The 27,615-nt window shown below is 42.8% G+C and overlaps 1 protein-coding gene across 1 annotated transcript in view; it reads right to left on the minus strand.

Moving 5' to 3' along the window:
- Positions 1-19,199, minus strand: part of CACNG3 (calcium voltage-gated channel auxiliary subunit gamma 3) — a 75,848-nt gene extending 56,649 nt beyond the window's left edge. Inside the window, exon 1 of the mRNA XM_006193110.2 lies at positions 18,338-19,199. Within this exon, the coding sequence (XP_006193172.1) occupies positions 18,338-18,548 (211 nt within the window). The 5' untranslated portion in view covers positions 18,549-19,199. The remainder of the gene's footprint in view (positions 1-18,337) is intronic.
- Positions 19,200-27,615: the final 8,416 nt, after the last annotated feature.

The following is a 27,615-nucleotide window of genomic DNA, read 5'->3' on the forward strand; positions in this document are numbered from 1 at the left end:
GTCCACACTCCATCCACAATGAGCCTCAAAAATGAAAACCTTATCATGTCAGATTTTTCAACTCCCATTGTAACTTTTCCAAAGGATTCCTGTTGCCCCCAGGATGAAGTTCAGCCTAACATACCTTACATGGATCTGCATGACGTGGGCCCTGCCATTCCCCATACTCACCCCACCTAGGAATGTGTACCTGTCTCCAGTCATGACTGACTGTTTTTGTCCCTCTGTGATACCATGCTCTTTCCAGCCTCGAGACATCCATATGTGCTGCTCCCCCTTCCCGGCACACTACCTCATCCCTTCATCTCTCTAACTCCCATTCATCCCTCTCTTGTGAGTGTTGTCACTTTTATTTTGGAAAATTCTTGATCCGGGGAGGCAGCTTGGTAGTTAAGGGGAAAGGTTACATAGCCATATCATTTGATTTCAAATTCTGGCTTGGATAATAGCTAGCTGTGTGACCTTGGGCCAGTTACTTAACCTCTCGGAGCCCAAGTTTTATCTGTAAAACGGTGATGATAAGCATTGTCAAACGGGTCAAATGTGATCATGTAAATGACTTAGCGTAGTAGCTGGCACATCAACTGTCAAATAGTATTAGATATTATCATTATTTTACATGCCATACATGGATGCTTTCAAAGGCTCTGTCTTCGGTTCTATTCTCTTATTTTTCACAACCTTATTGGAGGCTCTTATTCTCAACCCAAGGCTTTACCCTTTGCCATTGATGATTTGTGAATATGTATTTCCAGGTCAAACTTCTTTCCAAACTTCTACAGTCTGTCACTGGGGTTATTGCCATAGCCACCCCCACCCCACCCCCACCAAGCTTATCCCCCTGTTCCATTCTTACATCTCTAAAATCTGTTTCTACATGGAACCTGACTATAATTTTTAAAATGTTGGTTTGGATCACATCACTCCTCTGCTTAAAGCCTTTCAATAGCTTCCCATCACCTTTCGATCAGGGCTCTCAGCCCCAGCACTGTTGACATGTGCAACTGGAAAATTCTGTTGTAGGAGCTGTCCTATGCATTGCAGAATTTAGAAACAACCCTGATGCCACTAGATGCCAGTAGTACTGCCGCACATCCCTACCAAGCTGTGATGACCAAAAATGTTGGCAGACATATTCAAATGTACCATGGAGGGCAGACCATAAACTCTTGATGCCTTATAATAATCATCAAGGTCATTCCTGGGTCACATGCCTATCCTGTGAGTCAGGCTAGAGTCAGTTCTGCTCAAACCACATGGACAGAGGATAGAGTGGTAGGGTGACAAGGTGACCCAAAAAGAAAATCCGAGTACTGTTACCAGAAGAAGGGAGATGGAGGTGGGGTTGAAAAAGCAACAAACAGGAACATGTGGTCCCGGCAGCATCCCCAAAACTCTCTTCAATTTTCCCTTTCTTTCTGTTTCCCAGTGCCCAGCATGAGAAATGTCTGTTGAGTGACCGCCCAATAGTCCCTTCCATTCCCTAAACTTCCCATCTCTACACACAGTCTCTTTTAATTTGGTGTAGAAGGTGGATGATTCATAAATTTAAACCCCCATCCACCAAAAATCTGAGGAATCACAGCTCAGTCTTCCCACCCTCCGCTTTGTCTCACATGTAAGGAATCTCACCACAGATCCCAAGCTTTCACCTCCTTGTGGAGACGTGGCTAAGCTTTGTCGGTGTTTGTGAACAAAGACACAAGACTCAATGAATCCTGTCAAACTTGATCCCAGCAGGGTTGCATTTTAATCAAAGATACCTCTTTCGGCACCTGCTGAAATCTCACGTTACCTCTTACATCCCAGCGATGGCAGAACAATGGCTGAGCTTAGCTGCAACTAAAGAGAACTCAAAAACAGAGTCTGGAGTGCACGTAGGGACCGTGTTTCAGCTCCCAGTGGAGAAGAAAAGGCAGAACAAGAAGGAAATCTTCCGACAGAAGTACGAAAATGGCTCCTTTCGTTTCTCTCCTCAACCACTTGAAGTTTGTCAGCAGAGTGAAAATACAGCGGTGGAGAAATTCTCCAACTTTTTGATCTCAGAACTCCTTTACCCTTGTGCAAATTAGGGAGCTTTTGTTTCTGTGGGTCATATCTGTCAATATTCCTGTACTGGAAAATAAAACTCAAAAAATTTTAAAATATTTATTTTAAAATTCATTTGAAAAGAATGATAAGCCAGATTGCCTGTTAACATAAATATCATATTTATATGAAAAATAGCTATATTTTCTAAAACAAAAAAAAAAGTGAGAAGAGTGGCATTTGGTTTTACATTTTTGCAAATTTCTTCAGTGTCTGGCTTAATAAGAAGACAGTTAAATTCTCGTATGGGCTTCTGCATTTGATCTGCTGCCAAATGCTGTTTTTTTGAAGTATGTGTATAAAACCTAGCCTCATACAAATATGTGGTTGGCAAAGATAGGAGACTTTGAACAGCCTTTGAAGATAATTGTGGCTCTTCTTTGATACTACACCAAAACTCAACAAGTGGTAGTTTCTTAATGGCCAGTTGCAATGTGGAATCTGAAATCATATTCATTAACTTTTTATGCTCTAGTGTATTAAAACCCATTGCTCTTTCTAATCCTGCATTTTGAGTGAATCTTTTACCCTGGGATAATCTGTAACATCATGCATTGGTCATTCAGAAAACGGCACCTCACTGGATTATACGGACCTTCCAAATTTGGCACAGTTCCTTACACAATCCAAAAAAATTGCATTCATTCACAGGGGCACATAGAAGCAGAATTATAATTTTTACTTGAAATCTGGAGTTTTTCCCTTGGCAATAAATACTGCCAATTGCTTTCCTTGAAGTGACAGGCTCACTTAGCTTATTTTCAAGAAAATGTCTGCCAAATACCCAAGCCTGAATAACCATAATTTGCCTGTCAGTCATTCTTTCAAGTAAATACGGCGTTTCATGGGGGGGAAAAAAAGCAGCTAGTTCAGCTCGCAACTCAGTTGCACAAATGCCTTTGTTGGAGACCAGAATTGTCCTTTTGTTTATAGCAGAAGTGCTTTACGTATCCTTCCCATTTTGTTACATACAAGGTTCAAGATTCAGTAACATTTAATAAAATTAATACCTTTACACTGCTTCACCAGGGACATTTCAGAGTGAAATTAGCACTTCCTTTCACTGTGAGTGCATGGTGGTGCTGCGTACGATGACAACTAGTACCACACTGGGTGCCACTGCCGTTATTCATGCTGAGGTTCCAGCAGTGTTGCCCCCTCATTGTTTTTGCATCATCTGTGCAAGTGTCAACCCAGTGAAAAAGGCAAATCACATCTTATTATCTCTATGCAATAGTGTTGACTTTGCAGAACCCTACGAAATGGCCTTGGGGTTAGCAGAACACACTTGGAGAACCCTGGGCTATAACACCAGCATTCAGGACATCAGTTTTCAGGTTTCAAAGACCTGGGGTTGAATCCTCCCCGGACCATTATTCATTAGCTGTGAGAATTTGGGACAATTACTTCTCTGAGTTCCATTTACTCATCAAGCAAAATGGGTATAATCCCCCAGAGGGCTCTTGAGGGGACTGAGTGGGAGAATACATACGGACACTCAGGGCCCCCTTGCTACTGTTATTTTTTAAGTGCTGATGTTTCCTTAATGTGGCTCAGTGGAGGGATATTCAAGAACACAGATTCTCTGAAGTTTTGAGCACCTTCATCAACCAGTTTGAAAAGATTCAGGCCCAAATCACATCACCAAAGACTATGAATTTTGTTTCCTGGTAGGGTTTCCATCAGCTATATCATTGGCTTTGCCACAGGGAAGCAAAGACCTGTGAAGATTCTTGGAGACTACCAGGACGGTGGTAACCATGGCTGGGATGAGTCCTTGCTGTTGGCAGAACAATGCAGATGGACAGGTTCTGTCCGATTCTGTCCTGCGTATCACAGGAAGACGGTAACCACCACCACCGTTCATACAGACGTGTGCCAGGCACTGTTCTAAGTGCTGTTACAAATACACACTCGTTCAATCCCTACAGCAACCTTATGAGTAGGGACAATAATAATCCCCATTTTATAGATGAAGAAACTGAGACACAGTGAGGTTAAGTAACACACCCAGTGTCACACAAATTATATGCGGTAGACCTGGGATTTGAGTGCAAGCAATCTGATTGTGGAGACTGAGTTCTTAACTACTACTGTACTGAGGAAGCAGGAAAAAAAAAATGGGGGGGAGGAGTGATTTTTCCAAAAGGTTCCTTTCCCACCACAGGGCTTATGTTTAAAAAGCCTAATTTTGCTCTGAAACAACCTGTTAAAAAATCCTTCAAATCAATCAGAAACTCCAGGAAAAATGCAAACTGTACCAAACAAATACATGGCATGATTTTGAACAAGTAGTGAAGTGTTAGAAAGGAAGCTTCATTTGGACATTTTTCTTTGAATGACTCAGAGATTTCAATGACATTGAAACCACAAAGAAAAACATGTAATCCTGGAAAACAACGTAGCTTTGCATCAAACGTTATCTACATAATCAGAATAATGTTCATTGGTTTTCAAACTCCGGCATCAATCTGTTGCCCCAGCATGAAAGACAATAGCATATTTATAGAATCAAATGCAAATACAATGAATTTTGACCATGAAGAAGTAAAAATACAACCAACAGATATGGGTAGGTGGGGGGGTGTATGTGGACTTCCTCATTTTATAAAGTAGGAAGCTAAAACATTCTACCCAAGCTGGTTGGAAAAAGAAACGAAGATTAATGTTATTTTTAGAAATTAAAAGGTAATCAATACAGAGGGTGGAGAGAGTTAGCTTAATCCTCACCTATTACAGCAGGAAGTCAATAGGTGATAAATCAAAAAATAGAAGATAAATGTATTATTTAGAGAGGTGGATGTAGCCACCAGAGGAACTGAATCAGAAATGGTTTAAAAAAAAAAAAAAAAAAGCTTGCTCTGAAGACTAGGACTTGGAGTGGGGAGGGGTGAACAGATGCTTGTCATTAAAAGCCCTTCTATATGATTTGATTTTTAAATAGTGTGCATAATTAAATGACTTAATAAATTGTAAGGTTCTTTTTTAAAGCTTTTGAGCCAATTATGAATAATTTGAACTGGGAGAGAAAAATCTACCCTTTCTAATCTCCTTGACATGGTAGAGCAGAAAGGATGTTTGTAGGGAAATAGGGAAATGATATTTATTAGAAATTCACCCAACTACAAGTAGCAGTAGTTTGGGGAGGAGGGGCGGTCAGGGGATGAGATTATTGTAAGAGTCCAGGGGAAACCTTGCCCTGTCTATTTTATCTTAGAAGTTGATATCGAGAATACATTTTTATATTACTTTTATATTAAAAGTGGTTTAATTAAGAAAATACAATAGGAAAAATACACAACTGAGAAGAACATGATAAAAATCAAATATCCTGGATTATTTGTTAAAAAAAAAAAAGAAGGTTCAAAAATTAAAAGAAGAGAGAGAAATGTGTCACCACTCAATTTATCTCCATGGATCTCTAGAGGTAGACAGTTTTCCTGTTCTCTTTTCCCACCGCTTAAGGACAAGAAGCCGGGGCTCTGAATTCATTTCCACTCCAGCCCCCAGCACCTGGGAAAGGTCAGTCCTCCTCTGTGTGCCCTCCACAAGCCTTGTGGTGCATTTGGCAAGTGTGTTTTGATCACCTATTGTAGACCAGGCACCTTGGGGACACACAAGCCCGAATGAATGTGTGTGACAAGTGGCCCCTCCCCCTGACTGATCCAGGACCCCCTACTCGATGCCCCAGGAGCATTCTGCTCTGCTCAACCACGTTGGCTGAACATCTTCTCTACACAACCGTGAATTTACCAAAGATGAGAGAACTTGTCTACTTTATTCTCTGCTGAATTCTCAGCGCCTAGCACAGTGTCTGGCACACAGTAGGCATTAAAGAGGCACTCGCAGAGCAGGAGGCCCAGGCTGAGGTCTCCTCAAATGCAAACCACTTACTTCACAGCTTCTATTGCCTCTCTGGGCTGAGAAGAGGGACCAGCACAGGAGAAGATGCCAGCTTGAAGGGCAGAAAGGTGAGAATCTGGGAGTCAGAAAGGGGATGCCCAACAAGAATGAAGACTCCAGGAGCTTTGTTAGATCTGGTAAGCATCAGAAACTTCCACATCATTGTCATTTCATTTAAACCCCATTTCTCCACAGTGAGAAATACAGTACTGAAAACAGTGAGGGGACCGTGCCTGGTTTTCAGGGGAAGAAGGAAGACGATGCTGAGGAGATGCTCCTCCCCCATGCCCAGTCTTAGGGAAGCACGAGGGCGAGGTGAGGAGAAAGCTTTAAAAGCTGGAGCTGAAGTTCTTGCCTGTGAGACACAAGGGAGATCACAGGACAAAGTGCTTACAACTTCCTCCTGGCCTCCAGCCCCCTCACCTGCTGCTTTTTCCTCACTCATCCTGTTCAGCCACAGTGGCTTCCTTGCTCCTTAAACACCCAGACACATACCCACCCTCAGGGCCTTTGCACTTGCTGTTCCCTCTGCCTGGAAGGAATGCTCTTCGCATCTGGCTTGGTTCCTTACCTCTTTCATATTTTGGGTTAAATGTCACCTACTCAGGGAAGCTGACCTTGGCCACACTGTTCACAATTTCATCCCCCTTCCCTCCCCAGGACTTCTGCCTGCTTTAGGAGAGTGTGGAGAAAGTCCATGGTCCTGGGCTAGGACTCTGCTTTTCCTATGCCAATGGGATGTCACTGCAGCTCAGCCCCAGGGACTCCAACTGGAAAATCATCTTTGGGGGTGACCCATATTGAATTTTCCTTGGTTCAGACCTTATTACCTCTTGGAGCCCAACCTCTGCCATCTCCCCACTGCTCAGAGCTAAGCCATCACTCACCAGAGAGTGAAAGATCAGAAAAGAGCAATTATTATGCCAGGCAGCAGAACTCTGACTCAGATTAACATCGTTGCCTCTTGATTTGATCTTTTTATTTTTCTCTAAACACTTAGGGCATTTTGACTGCAAGCCAGATTCGTCTTTGGTGAAAAGTAATATTTTGAAAAAACCAGGATTTACTTGGTAGTATAGACTTCAAGGCACTTTAAGCTGATAAACAGCTAAATGGTTCTGCTGTCCTGTAATTTGCAAAGGGTCACAATGATTTGTTGTAAATATGCATCTGTATTAACTGCTCAATGTCAAAACCAATTTCCACAGGTGACAGTAGGATTCTGTAATAGATGAGGTGATGGAAGACACCTCAGCAGTTACCTGTGGGTTTTTGAATGCCTTTAATTTAACAGGTAGGTATTATTGTATTCCAAGGCAGCTATAAGTGATTCTAAGGAGCATATGCTGCGGAATACAGAGTTGGGGAAATTCCATTTCCTAAACATACAGGTAACCAAATATATACAGAATCTGAAGCACAAGGAATAGAAACAGTGCCTGCCAGATCTGTGCACAATATGTCCCGTATTTTCTTTATTCTTTTCCCAAGTTTGCACCCAGGATATTGAGGGAATTTTTAAACGAGACTGTTGAACTACTCTGAATTATCTTGGAGGAAAAATAAAATGGAAAGTGAGTGATGGACAAACAATGTTGAGATTTTCAAGATGTGAAGTTCAGACTTGCTCAAAATACAGGATGCTGAGCTACCAGCCATTGTGGTAAGGATTCTAGGATATATTAATTTTAAAGTGGCTTGTAAGCACTTAAGAGCAGAACAAAGATTGCTAGGGATTCGCGTGGATTCGCTAAGAGAAGCTCAAAGTAATTAAACGACCAACCCTTAAGCAACAAATCTAGTATATATTTATTAAGCACCTGCTATGTGTCAGGCTCTGGTTCTAGGCTAGTGATTCAGGGAAATGCAGATAAAGAGCATTTGGGGGGCACAAGATATCTGAGAACATTTCTTACAACATGCAAGTTAAAAGGTGCCTGCTCCAGGCTCAGCCCAGCTGCCCATTTCCAGCCGACTCAGGCCCAAGGGCACGGAGAGTCAGACCTGGTGGTACACTTGTCCACTGCATGTCTGGTGGGGGTGAGGTGCTCTTCAAAGATGTTTTTGGCCTTGAGTGCCGCAGGAGAATCAGTCTGCAGGTCCCTAATTACCAGAGCTACACAAGCCCTGAAACCTTGACTCCTGCCCGACCCAGAGTCTGAAGCTCAAAGACGTCAAATAAATGATGTGGTCAAGTCTGGTCCTCAGAAAATGGGACAGCCATGAACCTAATGGCATCCTCAGGTGTGGAAACACCCCAAATCCAATGTAGAATATGCAAGACTCTCCAATAGTCTGCTCACCTGCGTCTAGTCGAACTCTTTGGAAAAGAAACTCTGTTCTTCCAAACGATTGGTATTGCCTTTTTTTTTTTTTCCCCAATTTACATTTGATCCCTAAAGGTGGTGTTTCTTCATAGCCAACTGCTACAATGTCTAAATCTTCATTTTTTCTTCCGCCAATATCTAAACCTTACTAGCTTTTCCATATCTTTCCCTTGGCTTTGCTTTCTGGATTTGGAATAAAAATTGGCAAAGGCTGGGTTAATTACTTTTCATAATAGTTCCGGTCACTGAATGGTTCAGAGCCAGTGAGTGACATCAAACTCTCCCTGATGGAGTGCAGAGGGGGCAAGTCTGGGGAAGACCCATCCCAGCAGGCCTGGGCTCTTCAGTTAAGGCAGTGCAGTGTGGGGATTAGGGTGAAGATTCGGGTTCGAGTCCCAACCCTGCCACTACCTAACAGGTGATCGCGTGGTAGCTAATTCAGTTCTCCAAGCCTCAGTGTCCTCCTTGGTGGGACAGACCAGCTAGCTGTACGCAGGGCTATTATGAGAACCACTTAACATCTGTTTATGGTAAGTGCGTATCCAAGCAGGAGGCATAAGGAATGAAAGACACAGGGTAGGGCTGGAATCCCAGCTCAGCCTCTTACTAACCGTGGGCCTTCCGGGGCCCCCATTCCTTCATTTGTAAAATGGGGATAATAGTAGCTCTAACTTCTGAAGAAGGCACGAGGACTAAACAACATTTGTCAAGCGCTCACTTAGAACTGTGCTTGGCATCGCATATGTGTCTCTATTAAATAAATAAATAAATAAATATATGAAGGCTCAGGATGAATGCTCAGTCTGCGTCAGTAATTGCAGCTTGGCACACAGAAGGTGTCCATTAAGTGTTAGCTAATTAGTATTTTTACTATTTCCTTGGCACCTCTCTATGGGGTTCTCATGACCCATTCTCTCCTTTCGCGGCTTCCTTGGAAGCAACCCCCAGAATCCATGCTGGCATCTCACCAGGAGGAAGGGCAGACCTAACCTCAAAGGGGCACGCCCTCATGCAAACCCAGGAAGTAGTCCCCAGGTGAGTCTCTGCCTTGCAGGGAATTCTCTTAAGCCAGAAGCTTCTAGCTCCAGGCATTTCTGTTCATCTGCATCATTTTGGAGCAAGTCTCAGTAGACCCTCCAAATGGTATTGAAATCCTGAATTCTTTCTCCTTATTCAACTCTGTTTTTGTCTTTTTTTTTTTTTCCAATTTTCACAGGTTCCTCTGTCCCTTGCCACATAGTATGAATGTTACTTAGGGTTTTGTCGATTTCTGTCTTTGTAGTCATTGGGTTTTCTCTGGCACTTCTTGTATACTTTTCTTGTCTTCAATTACCATCTATGTTTGGAGGATCCTAAGTGTCAACTCAGATTTCACCCCTGTCCTAAGCTCTATATTAGTGATTCTTAACACTAATGGAGGATAAGACTGTTTCCATAAAAGTTCCAATTCACATAATATTTTTCATGAAATTACATAGTCATATGAACCTCAGGTCCATGGAACTATATCTCTAGACTCCCAATACCAACTGCCTGTTGTGGACCTCAATTTCTTCACTCTCACTTAAGCATGTCTCACTGGGTGTAGCTTCAGTCTGTCTCTAGGGTCTTTCCTGTTGTTGCCATCATAAAACTGGCTATTAAAATTTCTTCTCTTGCCAGCCTCAACAGACACTGCTCCCTGTGTCCCCTGAAAGCAGTTAGGAGCTGCTTTCCCTAGAGAGATCATCAGAGAGGGGAGGATCCACTGATTTTGTTTTAAACCCCCCAAGGCTCAGGAAGAGGACAAGGACTGCCTGGGCAAAGAACTAGGTGGGCATTCTTCAGGAATGAAAAGAGGACCCAACAGAATACCTGATTAGATGAAAAGTCTATGATAAAGGAAAATGGGGCAAGGAAAAAGAAAGTAACTCTACACTCTTGGGAAAACAGAGGGTACGTCCAGAAATAAAATGTTATTATTGACTCCTACATGTCTCTGCAGTGAGATATAGCAGGGACTGGCAAATTTTACTTTTTCTGCAAGGGGTCAGACAGTAAATATTTTAGGCTTTGCAGTCCGAACTGCAAAATTGAGGATACTGTGCAGATATTAATACAACAGTAAAGAAAAAATTTTCCATAATTTTCACATTGACAACATTCAGAATTATAGAATTAAAATTTCTTATCATTTTTATATATCATGAAATATTTTTGGATATTATTTGATTTTTTTCCTACCATTTGAAATGTACAAGATATTCTTAGCTTGTGGGTTGCACAGAAACAGGCCATGGGCCAAATCTGGCCCGTGGGCTGTAGCTTGCCAGTCCTGGAGATATAATTATATATCACAGTATATATACCTCAGTGAGTTTTCAACTTTTAGAATTTTGGAGACAAAGCATGATGACATGAATCCTATTCATTTGTAAGTCTCAACTAAGTGACAAATAAACAGGCAACTGTTTTGTTTTGTTACATAACTTTGTTATATCCAACCTTTTCTTTCGCTAATGATATTTTTGGGCAGATCTCATACATCTCCAGTCACTTTTGGTTGTTAAAACGTCCAGTTGCATATCTGATTGCAAAGCTGTAACCCTACTCCTCCCTCTTCCAGATGAGAGCAGCTTCAGTATGCTGTGGCAGGGACCAGGAAGAAAAAGAGGGACGAAATGCCACTTCAGTTAGCTGGGAGACATTGCAAACCTTTTTTGTTCATTGCTACTGTTTCTCCAGCTAACACTGATTGCTAGGGTTCTCTGCATGCAAGAATCTACACGTTGACTTTCCTGTGGAGGCACATTCATTGGTTATTGGAGGGCCCTATGGGGCCTTCCCACTTCAAAGTCCTTCTCTGATGTGAATATCTGAATCTGGTCAGCTTTTTCCATCCCACCTTGGCTCCCATCACTGGCAACTCACTGCTGGGTCTCCAGTTGGTCCATACAGTATCCTGTGAACATTTTTAAAAGACCCTCTTCCCTCTGGACTCAGTTCTGGATCAACATGCAGGGTTTGGGTAGCGGAGCATGGGCTGACTCTCAGCTCCTGCTTGACCCCTAGACCAGGCAGCCCTGCACAGGGCATCTTTATGAACATCATGCAGCCCTGGCTAAGGGTCTTCTTGCTTAATGAACTGCTCTCTTGGGTGAGATGCTGACAAAATGGCTCAAGCTCAGGTATCTACCACCAGATCCACTCAACTCATCCACCTCACCATTCCAAACAGGCTGCCCTGCTGCCACTCCCTCTCTCTGCCCTGGTCTTGTGTCCCAACTTCCTTGCCAAAATAGGCACGTGACCAGATGAGCAGTGGTGCTGCCTAAGTGAGTATCCAGTCCTGGAATGAGATGCCAGGCTCTCTTTTTCCCAACTGCCCTCAATATTTACAAATGATTCTTCTTGGAGACACAGGTAACTCACTGAGGAATTAAAAGCATTGGAAGGGAGGGTCGTGGTATATAAGAAAGCAAACTTATCATTTGTCTTAGCAAATGGATCTTGTCGCAAATGGATCTTGTCTCAAGTGGATGAATCAAGGACTACTAGTCAACATGTTATTTAGAAGGATGAAGGAATGAAGGTACCACGAGACGCAAACTAAGAACCAGGACAGAAACAGATAAAAGCACCTGCTACTTTCCTTCCTTGTCATGCAGGTAAGGAAACTCATACTCAGAGGCTTAGCAATTTCCAAAGTCTCAGAGCCAGTAAATGGCAGAATTCAGATAAGAACCCAGGTCTACCTGACCTCAAAGCCCCTGCTATTATCTGATGTTCTCTGTGGTCTCCCATAAATTATTAAAGGCTGGTTTGTTCCTACATTGAAAAAGTGGGCTGCAGGCTTGTGGGAAGAGGGGAAAAGAAAAACAACCTTGGAGTTTTGTAGGCTTCTTTTTAACCTGAGAAACATTGGTTTCATTGAGGCTACTTCCACATGTCACAGTATAATATTCAAATTGTTAAAAAACATAATTCTCCTAGAATACATAGTGAGCTCATGACGAGTTTTATTCAATTCATCAGTGAGGGAACCAGCAGAATGACAAAGCTGGTTCAAAGAAAGATGTTATATATTTTTTCAGGAAAAAAAAAAACAGAAATGAGATTGTTAAGTTATACATAAACTGATTAATGTCCTAGAGGGAGGTCAGTAGTCCACAACATTTGGGATTATCTTTTCTAATGAACAGAAATCATTTTTACCTCTGCTGAACAAAAAATATATGTGCATCTTTCCAAGTTTTCTACAAGTAAACATCTAATAACTACACAACTGGGCCTGAATCTAAAATAAAAGCTAAGTCAAACAAAGTTACATGCCTCCAGAGAATTAGATGACCGCTTAAGTAAGCTTGTTAGACACTGCCCTATGACATTAAGCATTAAAAGGACACACGCATCTTTTTGCCTGATTTCTTGTTTTATTTTTTTCTTGATGTGTGTTGGTAACCCACACTAGTCATGCATGCTAAAATAACCCATATAGGTCATTCATTCTTGGATTGCAGATCCCTTGCCCTTATTCCAACCAAGAGATAAAATTTCAAACAGTGAAGCAAAGATAAAAGTATTTTCAAGCTATCTACTTTCTAAGATGGGTAGAATCTTAGAGTCAGAAGGTGGAAAAGCTGGGTTTGAGGCAGAAAAAAAGAAGGGTAGTTCCTTTCCATCAGTGATGATGCAACTAAGAGTGAGATTCAAAATATTTAACTTCTGGTAGGATCCAAGACTAGCCAATCAGAATGGATGCTTGCATAGGATTGTGATGGCCCTACTGGGCCAGGTCTTAACCTTTTATTTGATAGATCTTATTGATGTTTGGGAGATTACATGAAAAGCTAGGGCCTTGATGAAGGACTTGGACTAGATTTTGTTTCTCAACAGATAGGGAAGTATTTCAACATTTTAACAACCAATACGGTTATACCAACATGTCCTGCCTGAATGTCAGTCATACTCACACCTCAGTCTCTGCCACCTCCTCTATCCTGACCCGCCCCCAGACACAGTCATGGTCACTCTCCCGCATTGTGCCTTAAGATTCCAGCCCACTTCTCTCTTCTAACTGCCTCTTGGGCTTTAGGGTCAAGGAGGAAGGGTGGATGGAAAGGAACAAGAAGGTCAGGAGTGGGGAAGAGAGTAAGCGAGTTCTGATATATTCTGCACCCACGTCTAAGGGAAGATGCAGCATTAAATCTAGGACAAGGGGAGGCAGAAGGGACTACTTGGTTCTGTTTCTAAGCTCTAGGGATATAGGAGTGTTCCCAACAGACAAGAACCCCTGTCCTTACGGAGTTTATGTTCTACCGGGGGGCAGATAGGAGATATGAAAAGTATGAGTTAATACATGCACAAGCAGCTAGCACAGGCTTGGCACACAGGAAATGCTTACGCCCTTCTCCCACCCCTGTCCTCAACCATGTCTCTGAAGCTTCCCCGAAGGCTTCTGAACACATAAATAAAGCTGGAACCCCATCTGGCTGAAAAAGTCAACCATCTGGAGATTTGAAATTATGGGGGAACTTCTAATGACTGGCTAAATTTTTTTCGATTTTTCAGCCAGATGTTTGGTGTCATCCAGACCCATCTGTAGCAGAAAGTGCAGTTTATCAAAACCCTTCGCCATACTTTTTTGTCCTCTGTCCTAAAATCCCCAGTGAGTTTTCTTTTCTTAGCAGGCAATTTTTTTAAATGAATTGAACAAGTGATTACTGACTTATAAAGAGCAGTTTCAGAATCAAAAATGAAGATATCAGAAATTTGGATCAAAGGGGCCATTTAGATAATTTCCAGGGCTCAAAAGGCAACCCATGGGTCAGGTTCAGTCATAAGGTGAATTTGTTTTGGCTGACACTGCATTTTTTAAAAGTTAAATTAGTTGCCCACATTTTTAAAAATCAGGAAATTTAACATATGGCTTTTTAAAAATTTGGACATTGGGCCAAATTTGATATACACTTCCCCAGAGTAAAAATCAACTCAAGCCACATAGTAATTGTTCCCAATTTGCCAGAGTCCCTGCCACTCTCTGTTGCCCCCATAGTGAGACCAAGTTTGTTACCATATATCTTCTCAAACACACTGTTACTCCTCTCCCTCTTCCTCCCGATGGAGTTGAGTTAAGAGTGTGAAATGCTTGCTTTACACTTTACAGTACCTGCTTAGTCTGCATGGACATTCAGATCTGTTACTTCTTAATCTTACCTAAAGCTCTCATTTTAGAATTGGGTAAACTGAGGTCCAAAGGGACAGAAATGTGATTGGCACCCAGGGTTCCTTACTACTAGACCAGTGGTCTTTCCACTATCAAAATAAATCCATCGCTTCAATTATATCTAGGACTTCAAGAGGTTTCTTAGCGAGAGACTCACATATTGAACATGTTCTCATTCAAATTCACAGTGCCGCCATTGAAAGCACACATCAGGTTGGGGCCCTGCTTTGTGAATGCCTTGCGTGCTTTCCAGATGATGAGTCAGGCATTCGTCCTGGTTTCTCAGTGTGGGTGTCTCTACATAGGTCGATTGTTTTTTTCATTCAAAGAGTGTCCTTTGCTGCCTCTGAGTTTTTGCCTGTCTGGTGGCTCCTGCGCCCCCCCTGCAAATGCTACACAGGCATGCTGAATGTTCTGGGATCTGGGGCTTCTGAATGGAAATACCCATGTGTCTGAGCATTCTCACAAGTTAACATCTGTACCAGTAGCAACCTATCTACCAGAGCATGAATTAATGTTCTCTAGCAAGTGCTGGGTGAAGCAACATGGCTTAGGTGAAGTGGCACCTGCTGAGTTTAGGTATGTGACCTCGGGCAAGTTATATAATGTCTCCCAGTCTCAGTTTCCTTGTCTATAAAATGAAGATAATATTTATACCCGCATCACTGAGCTCCTCTGAAAATGAAAGAGGTAATTTTTTCAAAATTCTTACCGCAAACCTAGCACATAATAAGTGTTAAATATAAATGACATTCTGGTGAGTTATAGAAATGAAAACTAGAAACATTCTCTTGCTTGGGCAATGTGAACCTCCTTAAACACACGAAGTCATTCCCAGACATATTGTAAATACTCAATACATGTTGGTTTTAATATCATAATTGCTTGGAGGACTTTTAGAAAATTCAGATTCCAAGTGATCCACTACAGGCCTATGGAGGCAAAGAACCTAGTTGTAGGAGCCTGATAACCTGTTTTTAAAGCTCCCCATGTGATTCTGATGACTGGTTAAGTTTGGAAAAAATCGATGTAGTTTTCTTATACTTGAATACCTTTGGTGGTAGACAACGCATCACCTCTGAAAGCTTCCCATGCCATGTTGGATAGCTACTTATATTGAGGTAAAACTTGTTTTCCTCTAGCTCCTATTTCTAACCTCTTGAGGCCACACAGAACACTTGAATCTCTTTTCCATATGACAGCCCTTCAGATATTTGCAGACAGCTGTCATGTCCCTCTGGAGCATTCCCTTCTTTTGGATTAAATAGCCATATTCTCTCATCACTCTTTTTTTTTTTTAAAGTATGGATGAACTGACTCTTCTAATTAATATCTAAGAAAACTGAGCTACACCCCCCACCCAAGTTATCCTTGGACACTTAAAGGACTAGAAAAATTAGGATGTTGAGGCTTTGGGAGACAGGAGATATTGAGATACTGAACAGGAGATGGCCGTACACCTTTATTCCAACAGAGGATGGTTGCTGCCTACTGCATGTGTCTTCCCATGCAGAAATGAGAGGCTCCTGCAAATTCCTTGAACACTTTCAGTATATGAAAGAAAATCTTGGCTTCACATTTCAGCCAAGCATGCCTAGGTGTTGGTTAAATGGGCGTACACATAGCTAAAAATTTATTATGGTTCATTAAAGTTTATGCATCATATTGTGTTAATACTTCAAAAATGTAAAAAAAAAAACAATAACAAAAATGAAATAGTTGGGCCAAACTGCATACAGACTACAAGAAATTTTCTCAAAAGAATTCATCTGACCAAGAACATATCTTAGATTAATCCAATTCCTCCTTGATTCAAATTCTCACTTCTCCCACTTAGCCCACAGAATGCCTGGGTGGGGTTCCAATTTCTTGTACAAACTGTGGGTGTAGGACATGATGTTGGAGAAAAGAAAAATCCTCAGTTGAGAAATTCTGAGCAAAGATTCAGGAATATTAGGCCCTAATGCAGGAAGCCAAAATTGGTCTTTAATTATGTATTCCCAGGTTTAGATCCAAGAGGCAGAAGAATTGGAAATAACTGAAACATGGTCTACATATGTGCCATTTATGGCTTGGGAAGAGCCTCAGATTTTTTAATATCATCCCTAGAACCTTGTAGGCATCAAAACATTCACCAAATTGCAGGTTTATAAAAGATGAATCCAATTCCTTATTATTAACATAGGAAAGGAAATTATAGAATTTCCCTAAGGTAAATGACTTTACCATACCTGATCACAAATAATCAGAGATATTAGGTTTTTGTCAACTTTTAGGAAAGAATTTCCATCGGTACATTGGATATGATAAGAGCTTCGGATAGTACTAATTCATGACCACCTATTCCAAATTAATCATCTACCAGATTAATATACTGAGGACTGGATGGGTAAATGTCTTAGCCAAGGTCACACAGATCGTTTGCAGCATCATCCAGGTCTTTAGACTTCAAGCACAGTAATTCTTGCTGCATTTAAAGTAGTTCTTTCTTACCTGGGCTTCCCACCAGTTGCAAATTTGCATTGGAAACAGAATCAACTCTAGCAGTGTTATAGCCAGGAAAGCAGTTATTCAGAGTGTCAGGACATGGGAGGAAGGCCAGGGAATGATGCAATATTACACTAGCAAGTGATGTCATAGAATGATTTCCTAAGCAATTTACATAAATGCAAGTTCTCAAGAAGCCCTGAAAATGCCAGCCAGTGGGAATGCAGGCATGGAGAACCAATGGCAAGCAAGGGAGGAGAGCACATAGGAAACCCAGATTTCCTTGCCCATCACTGTGGCAGGCTTCACAGATTTCTCAGAAGCCTGAGAAAACTCCCTTCTGTCCCTCTAATCCAGTGCCTTCCCTCAGGCACATAGGCTCCAAAGAGCTTTGATTTCCTTCTCTATTTTTCTGTTTACTCCTACTGACATCCAGGCATTGCCCAGTGATGCTGCTTAGAGTGACTCCTGGTGTAATGAAAGCAAGTTTAATAGTGAGACAGGCTACCCAAGAGCTTGACATTCTAAAATTGGTCTGTTCTCTCCATTATAATTTAGAACAAATCCTCAATTTTTTGAGTTAGAAGTGATATGCTGCAATTCTTGGAGAATCAGTCTTATGCAAATATCATTGAAATATATCTGTTGGGTTTGCTGGTGCTTTAGGAAGGAAGTCACCAAATACCAAGACTTCAGTTTCATTTTGATCCCAAATAATGAAACATGTATTAATAAGTTTTCTTAGAATGTGTGTATGTGCAGAGGTTCACATATGTTAGTCTGGAACTGGTTGGCAATGGAAGTTCATGAAAATATCTAGTTAGACCAAACTCAGAAAAAACTGGTAAGACTACGTTGAAAAATTAGGAAATAGATCAGAGTATGCCAGGCTATGTCAGAATCAATCTCTCCCTCTCTCTCTCCCCCTCCCTTATGCCCTCCCTCTCTTCCTCTTCCTAAACCCCTCCCCCACTGAAATGTAATTTAAGCAGAGCCAAAGACCCCATCTCAAGCCAGAGATCAAAGCAGTTCAAATATGCTTAGGGATTTTAGATTTGAACACTTTTCTCAACTGCAGAAGCTGCCTGGAGTGCCACAAAATCTCATCTCATGAAGCTTATACCAAAAACAATCAGCAAAACCCAACCCCTTCATCCTACACAGCATTAGTCTTGCTTGAAACAGTCTGAACATCTGCACATTCTAGGCAATAATTTGAAATATCCCCCTTTCCCCACCACTGCCTTCATCTCCCCAACCACCCACTGGAACAGCAAAATATTAGACACTGGATTATTTGGAGCCATTGAGAAGAATTTGTAAATACCTTCTAGGCAGCAGGTCCTCCACAGCCCCGAATGGGTCATTACTTCTTCATTCTTCCTGCTGGTTTCATTATCACTTGTAGATTTAGTCCTGCACACACCTCTGGAATATAACCAGTAGTCCGTGCCCACTGCAATGGTCATTAAACTAAAAGCTGCGAAGGCTCCCACAGTGGTGATCAACATCTGGATTCCTCTGTCACACATCCTCATAATTCTTCATGGTACTCTGGACAGCTGGGGATTGGAGAGGGAGGTTCAATGCCAGAGGGGAAAAATCACTTTGCAGCTGGGTAACCTAGAACAAGCTCTTCCAAAAATTCAAGTCTTCTTTTGTCAGCATCCACAGGGACTTTGGGAAAGCTGGGGTTTCCTGTCTGGAGCTCTCTCCAGTTTCCTGGGTCGCCTATGGCCCTCCGAAGGGTACAGGCTCCAGGGGGTTGGTCCACATAACTGCCGCCTTCTGAGGGTCCCTGGGTTCCTTTCATTCCTCGGGAGCTTGGTAAGGATGAGGGTCCGTGCAGGGCATGGCTCTGAAGCCTGGAGCTGCTAGCTCGGTTTGAGATGCGCCTGGTTCCTCACAGCCCCGGGAGACTCAAGGCAAAGAAATCCAGAGAGGTCTATGTGTGTGTGTGTGTGCGTACGTGCGTGTGTGTGCGAGCGCGTGTGCTGGGGGTGAGGGCGGATGGCAAAAAATAGCACTGCTGGGAGGCGAGTCGCTGAGAAGAGTGTTCATTGCTTCCCCAGCCTCCCAGGAAAGCTCTCCGCCTGCTCCCGACACCCCCGCTCAAACTGGAGAAAAGACGGTCCTGGGGCGGGGGCCGGGAGGTTTCATCGGAGGGCAAAGGTCCGCGGTGCTGAAGGGACAGCTCCCCGCCTGTTGCCCCGCCTCCGCCTTCCTAATGCCCAGGCTTTACGTCCGTGGTGCCGAAGGGACAGCTCCTCTGCTTCTGCTGCACCCCCGCCTTGCCTTTCTGGGGCCCGGGCTAGAGACCTGGGGTGCTGAAGGGTCGGTCTTCCCCCTCGCCCTTCCCCCTTCCCTTCCCAGGCCAGCCAGCCCGCTAGGCTCTGCCTAGTCAAGCCCACGCTCCGCAAAGTTTCGGGAGCCCAGGGCAGTCAGTGTCCCGGCTCCTTAGCGCTGCAGCACGACCCTGTTCCTCCGCTCCCGCTCCCGGAAGGGTTAAGGAAAGGGGAAGGGGAAAGGAGTCCGCAGCGCACTCTGGCGCTCTCTCAGCTCCCACCCAACGCGGCATTTCCCCCCCACCAATGAGCCAGGCAAGTTTGCCTTTTGCTGCGGGCGCCGCTGGAGCCCATTGGGGAAGACCGAGTCTTCTTAAAGAGCCCGGCGACTCTGGGTCTCGGTTCTATGGCTCACTTGGGCAGGCAAAAAGTGTTGCCACAGGCACATCTGTGTATAGTCTGTCTCAATTTGGTTCCCCAGAAAACAAACCAATATGTCTACCCTCCTTTCTCTGGAGCTCTGGTTTATACCGGAGACAACGTGCTCAGTTCAGACCCGGAACTGTTCATATACATATGATCATGTATTCCTAAAAGACAGAAGGAGCTAGAAGTATGTAGGCTCTATTGTATGTATATGTGTATGTGTCTGTGTGTGTATATATATATATGTATATGTATATATATATATATATGTAGGATTTGGGGCCAGGAGGTGTGAGATATTGGTCTCTGAATACACACATATTTTAACAATCCTACATTTGGAGGAGGGTGGTGGTGATGGATTCAAAGTGGGAGAGTCACTGAAAATGTCAGATTCTCTCCAAAGGTCCCTGGGATGTTCATTTGTTAACATCTTTGTCTAAGTTAGACCAGGAGGCAGGTGAAGTTAGGTCTGCTTTCGTTGTTAGTCTGAAGTGCAAATGTTATTGCATTCCTGAAAGCTAGTGAGACTCTACCTTAGAAATAGTCAATGTTGCAAAGAATCAGTATTTAACTAGCATTTTATTACTATGTATTCTGGCATATATTTGAGCACACACCAGGTAGACTAAGGACAGTCCACAGGATGCCCTCATTATTTTTTTTTTCCTATGGCATGATGGGACAGATATCCAGAGATCTGGTGTTTGGAATTGAGGCTGCTTGAACTGTTTCTGCAGTCCCTGAAATGTGTCCATACCAACTGTCATGTTTGAATGTTATTTAACTGGACAAAAATATAATGGGAGGTAATTACAGATTCACAGAGTCCCCTGGTGCCATCTCTGGCTATCTGTTTGAGAGCTTCTATCCAGATGACAGAGTAGCAGTCGTGCACTGAAGAGGTCTCAAATGCAACTCACAACTTCTCAGTGACTTTGCCACTTTTTGTTTGTTTTTTTGGTCTTAAGTTCACTTGAAGTCTTGGCTCTTGGTCTTAGATATACCTGCCCATCCATGTGTAGGTTTGAATATATAGTCATGGTGTGATTGTGCGTGAATGTTTATCTGCACTGTGTTCAACTTAGTTATGAGTTCTGAAAGCCTGGGAATTTGTTGTAGAAGTAAAATAGGTATGTAAGTATATGACTGTACATGCTTGTGGTGTCATAGGCTGCATCTGCTGCAAATGCATAGCTGTGTGCATTTGTGGGTGTACATGCCTAAGTATAGGTATAGTGTAGGTTTGTGCCCCTACATGCACTTACTTGCATATGCATGTGTCTTGGATCACAAACACTGATTTGTGGGCAGGAAGTAGAAATACTGAAAATTGGCCACATAACCAAAATAGAACAGATAAACTTGGGGCCAGGACCACAGTTAGCCATGCCCCAGAAGAATAATAAGAGATAATGGGGGAAGGTGTGCAAGGCCTTCTATAAGTTACTTACTGTTTTTTCTTTCCTGAAAAGAAAACTTGCTTCTCAATAAAGTGTCCTACCCTGATTTTTTTTTTTTAAAGGAAAAAGCCATATATAACATAGAGGTAAAGCTGGTCTTTCCTGAGAAGGGTTATTAAATTAGTGAAATTTTCTTTCTCCTCTCTTAGAAACTTGAATAATATGAAACAATGAATACTGATCAAAGCAACTATTCCAGGACTCATTTGTTTCTTCCCTTCCTCTGATAGGAATGAGAAAGGGCTTTTCCCAAAGCAGCATCGTGTGATGGGAAGGTCAGTGGGCTTTGGGAGAGTGTGCTCCAATTACTCCAACCAGACCCACAGCAAAACAAGAGTAGTCCCATCTCTACCTCCTTGGCTCTGTAATGTAGGCCCAGATAGACAAGATTTGGCTCACAGAAGGTCCAGCAGAAAGGATCTGGTATCTAGGTAGACGGTGCAGAGTTGGGGGGATGGGTCACAAGCTCAGGCAGATGAAGGTGACAGTCATGGGTCAGGATGTGGACAATTTTTCTGAAGGAGAGAAAGGACCAACATACAAGAATGGAGCTTTATACTGAGCCTCTGGCTTGGTGAGGCAGGATTATCCTTTGCAACTCCTGCCCAGGGGCAAAGCTGAGTATGGGAAGTCCTGAACCTGCATTTAAAGCGAGTCAGAACACCTGACTAGAGTGGGCGTGCAGAAGCAGGGAGGCCATCAGTTATCCCGATGATGCCTCCCCACTTACTAGGGGGTGACCTCATCCTTTCATTCAATCGAATGTGTAGGTGTGTGTACATGGGTGTGTAAAATCAGCGTCTAAGCCTAGATGTAACTTCCGATTTTCACCACTAGAGGGCTCTTTCACTAGCTCAATCAGGGACCCAAGAGATTCAAAGCACTCTTTCCTTATAATGACGGAGCCAGGCTCTTTCTCTGTGTTTGCTAATGACCTTCTCTGATCGTTCTAATGTCGCAGGAGACTGGGAGGCAGTCAGACAGCTTCAAACTGATGTTTGATTCCCTTACTAAAGCTTCTTTTTTTCTCATCCATTGGACTCTTCCTGGTAGAGCAGCTGACGATGTATCCGTGATTTTTTTCTGTTCATCAGCTCATAAATCAACTCTTATCTCAGGAAGGGTCAATACCCGCAAAAGTGGTTGTGCCATTTAGGAAGGAGTACCATTAGCTGTTTCAATTCAATACATGCTTCGTGAGTGCCTACGATGGACAAGGCATTCTGCTTAGCAGTTTGGAGAATACCAAGATATAGTTCCTACCCCTACAGGAGCCCATTACATAGTTGGGGATATTTGTCGGTACATTCTGGCTGTACATAGCAGACACTCTCTGGAGCTAGCTTAAGAAACTGGGGGATTTGGTATAAGGATATGGTGCTATTTCAAGGAACTTTCAAGCAAAGACACTATCAGGCCTCAGCAAAGAGCTAAAACCAAGAAATAAAAGCCAGCAGGAGTCTTGGCATTCATTCCACTTTTCATCTCTGCATCTTTCCATGTTTGAGTTGGAAAAGATTGTTTTGCCTTCTTTATTCTTTGATCCTCAAGATGGAAGCTAGATTTTGAGTTTTTATGTCTCCTCTATCCAAAGGATCCACTCAGACTCAACTGGGCAGTTTTAGTCTCAATTCAAAGTTTCCAGGAGAGACAAACTAATTGTGCCATGTGCCACTTCCTGGCCCAGCCAGCTGTGGTCATGGAGACAGGGTGGTGTAGTGTAGACATGGCTATTGGGACCAGCCCTTGTGAGCTGGGGAAAGGAGGAGAGTTCTCAGAATAGGAGTAATTCTCAGGACATCTCAAAAGACTGCTATGAAAAGCCCACGTGATTCACTTTTGGAACCACCCTGATGATGCTGACGGGCTCAGTGGTAAAACACAGTCATGAATGAGAAGGCAACATGGCAGGATGTAAGGGTTCTGAAGATACGGGAGCCTCTGCTAGAGGTAGAAGTGGGCTGGGTGCCAGTGGTACCAAAACAGCTTCCCTTTTTCTGTGCCCTTCCTCCAAGGAACATCAGAGAAAAGTCACCGATACGAGTGTAAGTTAAGGAGATGGTGAAAACCAAGCAGACGTAGACCAAGGGTATACTGTCTGCCATCCTGTAATTTCCCCTTGATGTTTTCACACAGTCTAGTTATTAGGTTTCCACTTTTAGATTCAACCTATAGAAAAAGCATTGAAAGTGAAGTATGGTTATAAAACATATCCTCACGTTATTACTAAAACTAACCTTACTGACTTTCTTTCAGTCACTGAAACCCCCCATGCTCTATATTGTACCCAGGTACTTGCAAGTTTATTTCCTATTGTCTATAGCAGTGAAAGGAGCTGGGTGTTTGAAGCAGGGAAGGGCAATCCTGAAATTACAAAGAGAACAGCCAAGATGCACTGTCTATAGCTGATGGAAGAACTGGAGGTTGGAGTATGTTATTGAAAGTTACAAAGATAACCAGTAGAGGAACCATTACTGTTCAACAACTCTATCTGGGGTGGGGGGGGGTAGGGCATAGCTCAAGCGGTAGAGTGCATGCTTACCATGCGTGAGGTCCTGGGTTCAATCCCCAGTACTTCCTCTAAAAATAAATAAACCTAATTACCACTCCATACACACACCAAAAATAAACAGAAAAAAAAAATTAAATGCTGGCTTAGAAAAAAATAAAATAAATAAATTTTTTTAAAAAAACCCTCTATTTGGAGTGAATTAAGGTAAACTAAGAGAGGAACGGCTAATTGTGGTAACCTTTGTGGGCAGGGGCTGGAGTGGGACCAGGAGCTGATTTGTATCACAGCCCCTTTGATCTTACTTGATATTTAAAAAAAAACTTGTGCATGTATACTTTGATAAATGTTTAAAGTCAATTAATAAATAAATGAAAACAGTAAACAGCATGCCACCTGTCCATCTCTCCCAGCCACCTCCTGCTTTATCAGTATAGAAATACCAGGTGTTTCCTGTGATTCATCCGTCTATTCCCTGTGCCTGGAATGCTCTCTCCTGAGATGTCATTCGTATAAGAAAACATTCATTTTGAAATAATCTTGAATTTACATACAAGTTGCTGCCACCAGATGTTCTTTCTCATGGTTCAATCCCTCACTTCATTCATATCTCAGCTCAAATGTCGCCTTCTCAGAGAATTCATTTTTAACTGCTCTGTCTAAAATAGCACCTCGTATTTCTCTCTGTCCTCTCCTTCTGCTCTGTGTTTCTCCATAGCATTGATCAATATCCAACATCATCCTGTGTACATCCACACGTATGTAAATGTGTACATGTATGTATTTGTGTGTTTATTGTCACCTCCCCAACTGGAGCAAAAGAATTCACATCTAAGTCACATCAATCAGAGAAAGACAAATGTCATATGATATCACTTATATGTGGAATCTAAAAAAATGACACAAACGAACATGTTTACGGAACAGAAAGAGACTCACAAACATAGAAAATAAACTTATGGTTGCCCGCTGGAGAAGGGGAAAGGAAGGGTTAAGTGGGGAGTTTGGGATTAGCAGATACAAACTACAATGCACAGAACAGATAAACAACAAGGTCCTACTGTGTAGCACAGGGAACTATACTCAGTTGCTTATAGTAAACTGTAATGAAAACAAATATGAAAAAAGAATGTATATATATATACATATATATATATAACTGAATCACTACGCTGTACACCAAAAACTAATAAAACATTGTAAATCAACTATACTTTCAATAGAAAAAAATAGGGAAAAAATAAATTACAAGACCCTGGATCAGTGCCCAGGATACAGTAGGCACTCAATTAGCATTTAACTAATCAATTAACTTAATAAATAATTATTAGATTTCACACACTGTGATAGGCACTGTTCAGTCAATAATAAGCAAGAAAGATTTTGTTCTTGATCACCTGGAACTTTTGAAGGAGAATTAATAACATTGAGACAGGAGGGAAGGGGGGAGCAGGGCACAGCCACTCAAGGAATGAGAGCAATTTAACACCAAAATGATGGAAGATTCACCTCCTAGTGGGCCTTGAGGATTAAGAGGTTTGAATTCTAGGAGAACTTGAGCTTCATTATGTGCTCATTGTAACAGCGTGATGAATAACATACCCACAGCCGCCATGGCAGTCCCAAGGCTGACCGCAAAAGCCCAAAGACTGGGCGGTGGACCAATTCCTGGGGACCCCAGCCCCTTCCCCAGGGCAGTTGGATTGATCCCACCTGCAGGCATGTGAAGCTACTGAGACCATAAAAACTGACACCACCACGCCCAGTGGCCCTTTGCGCTCTCTCCCCTTTGCAGACGGCCCGCACTCTGTGTATGGAGTGTGTACCTACTTTTACTTTAACCTGAGCACCCACTTCCCACACCTCCTTCCTTGCCTCTCTCTTGCCTGACATTGTATGCAGTATGTATCTCTCTAAATACATCTACCTTTCTCAACGGTGGCTCGCACTTGAATTCTTTCCTGTGCAAAGCCAAGGACCCACACTTGGCGGGGCACATCCCGGGGGCTCAACCGAGACCTGGGACTCGGCCCTCCTCACACCCCACATCTATTTTCCTGTATCAAAATGGCCACACTTAGGCTAACAGATCGCTTCTTCTTTTTTTTTTTTTTTTAATTGAAGTACAGTCAGTTTACAATGTTGTGTCAATTTCTGGTGTCCAGCACAACGCTTCAGTCATACATGAACAGACATATATTCATTTTCATTGATTGCTTATTCTTATGCTTGCTCTTGACATGGTCAGCTAACCTGAATGACCAGTTGCTACTTCACAGGTCCAGACCCATTGTTAAAATAAAGCTATGAATTTTACCATTTCTGCTTTATTCCAGTAATTGAAAACAATAATCGCACTTGGTTCCTGAGTTGTTCTCCAGGGAGAAGGTCATAGGACTCTAACCTTACAAAATAGCCTGAATTACCAAGAAGACCATGCCTTGAGTGCTTACGAGACAAAGAGATCGAAAAAGCAACAACCGCTAGCCTCTACAGAATTGGTCTCCTGGAGGCACCATGACGCCACTCTAAGTTTTACAATGAGAAAATGACTGTTGATGGTTATCAATGTTATATTGTTTGAGCTCTGGCTCTGTAATCACCCTGCCCCACCCCCAAGGTGGGTTCACAGTCCTGAAGGCACCAGCCTGCTGTGAGTCCCCTTTGCCTGACAAAGTAATAAAGCTGTCTCTTTCCTTCTATGCTCTAAGACCCAGTCTCTGAATTTCAATTTGGCTCGTCAGGGACGGGGGCCGATCTTCGGCAACACTCAGTCTAACAGAGAGGACAGAGATCATTGAACAAATAAGAACAGCGGCAGTAGATGCTGCTAGCACCCATAGATGCCCAGACCCCCTTTGCTGGTTGGTGCATTTGCAGCCCCAGCCTGGACCTCTCCACCCCCTCTGCCAGCTCTTGATTGCCCCTTTTTGGGGGAATTGCTCTCAGTGATAGGAACTGCCTCACCCGAGGAACCCGCCCACCCCCCGGGGACAGCCTACAGTCAATGAGTGGCTGATATAGGCGTGCAAAGGGCTGCCTTCTTGCCAGAGGCGGAGCTTTCTGCTCTGGAGTCCTCCATGGGTCAGACCAAGACTAGATTTTACCTGGGACCACATCCATATTTGACTTTGTCTCCTTCTCCTGTGGTTCTCAAATTAGAGTGTGCATCAACACCACTTAAAAGCTGGTTAAACAACAGCTTACAGGTTCCATTCCCAGAGTTTCTAGGGTGGTTCATGGAATTTTTCACTTCTGGCAAGTTCCCTGGTGAAGCTAATGCCGCTCTTCTGGGAAGTCACCGGTGGAGACTCACTGCTCTTCCTGGTGCTGGTTCCCATACGTCCCATACTCCCTTACAGGTTTCTCCTAAAGATCATTCCTTCTGGAAGTCACATGCATTTGAATCCCTGCCTCAGGCTCTGCTTCCAAGGACCGCTACCTAAAACATCAAGGAGGGCTGTAGGCACTCTGCTAGGGGAAATGCAGGTCGGAGACAATTTATATCACTGGGGGTCCTCGAAAAAGCCTTATAGAGGAAGTTCCATTTAAACTGAGCAGGACAAATATCATATCACTCCAACGATAAGAAGTACCTAGAATAGGCAAATTCGTAGAGACAGAAAGTAGATTAAAGGTTACCAGAGGCTGAGAGAAGAATGGAGAGTTACTGCTTAATGGTTAAGGTGCCGTTTCATGGAACGAGAAGTTGTAGAAAGAGATAGTGGTGATGGTTACCTAACCTTGTGGAGGGAATTAATGCCACTAAATTGTACACCTAAAATGGCAAATTTTATGTTACATATATCTTACAGCAATAAAAAAAAAAATGGGGAAAAAACGAGTTGTTCTGTGGTCTGTAAAATCTCCTTCAAGGCAGCTGGTGGTCAGACTTTGCTAACAGTGTGTAGCCCTTACCCTT

The sequence above is a fragment of the Camelus ferus genome, chromosome 18, assembly GCF_009834535.1.
Source record: "Camelus ferus isolate YT-003-E chromosome 18, BCGSAC_Cfer_1.0, whole genome shotgun sequence".
NCBI classification, from domain to species: Eukaryota; Metazoa; Chordata; class Mammalia; order Artiodactyla; family Camelidae; genus Camelus; species Camelus ferus.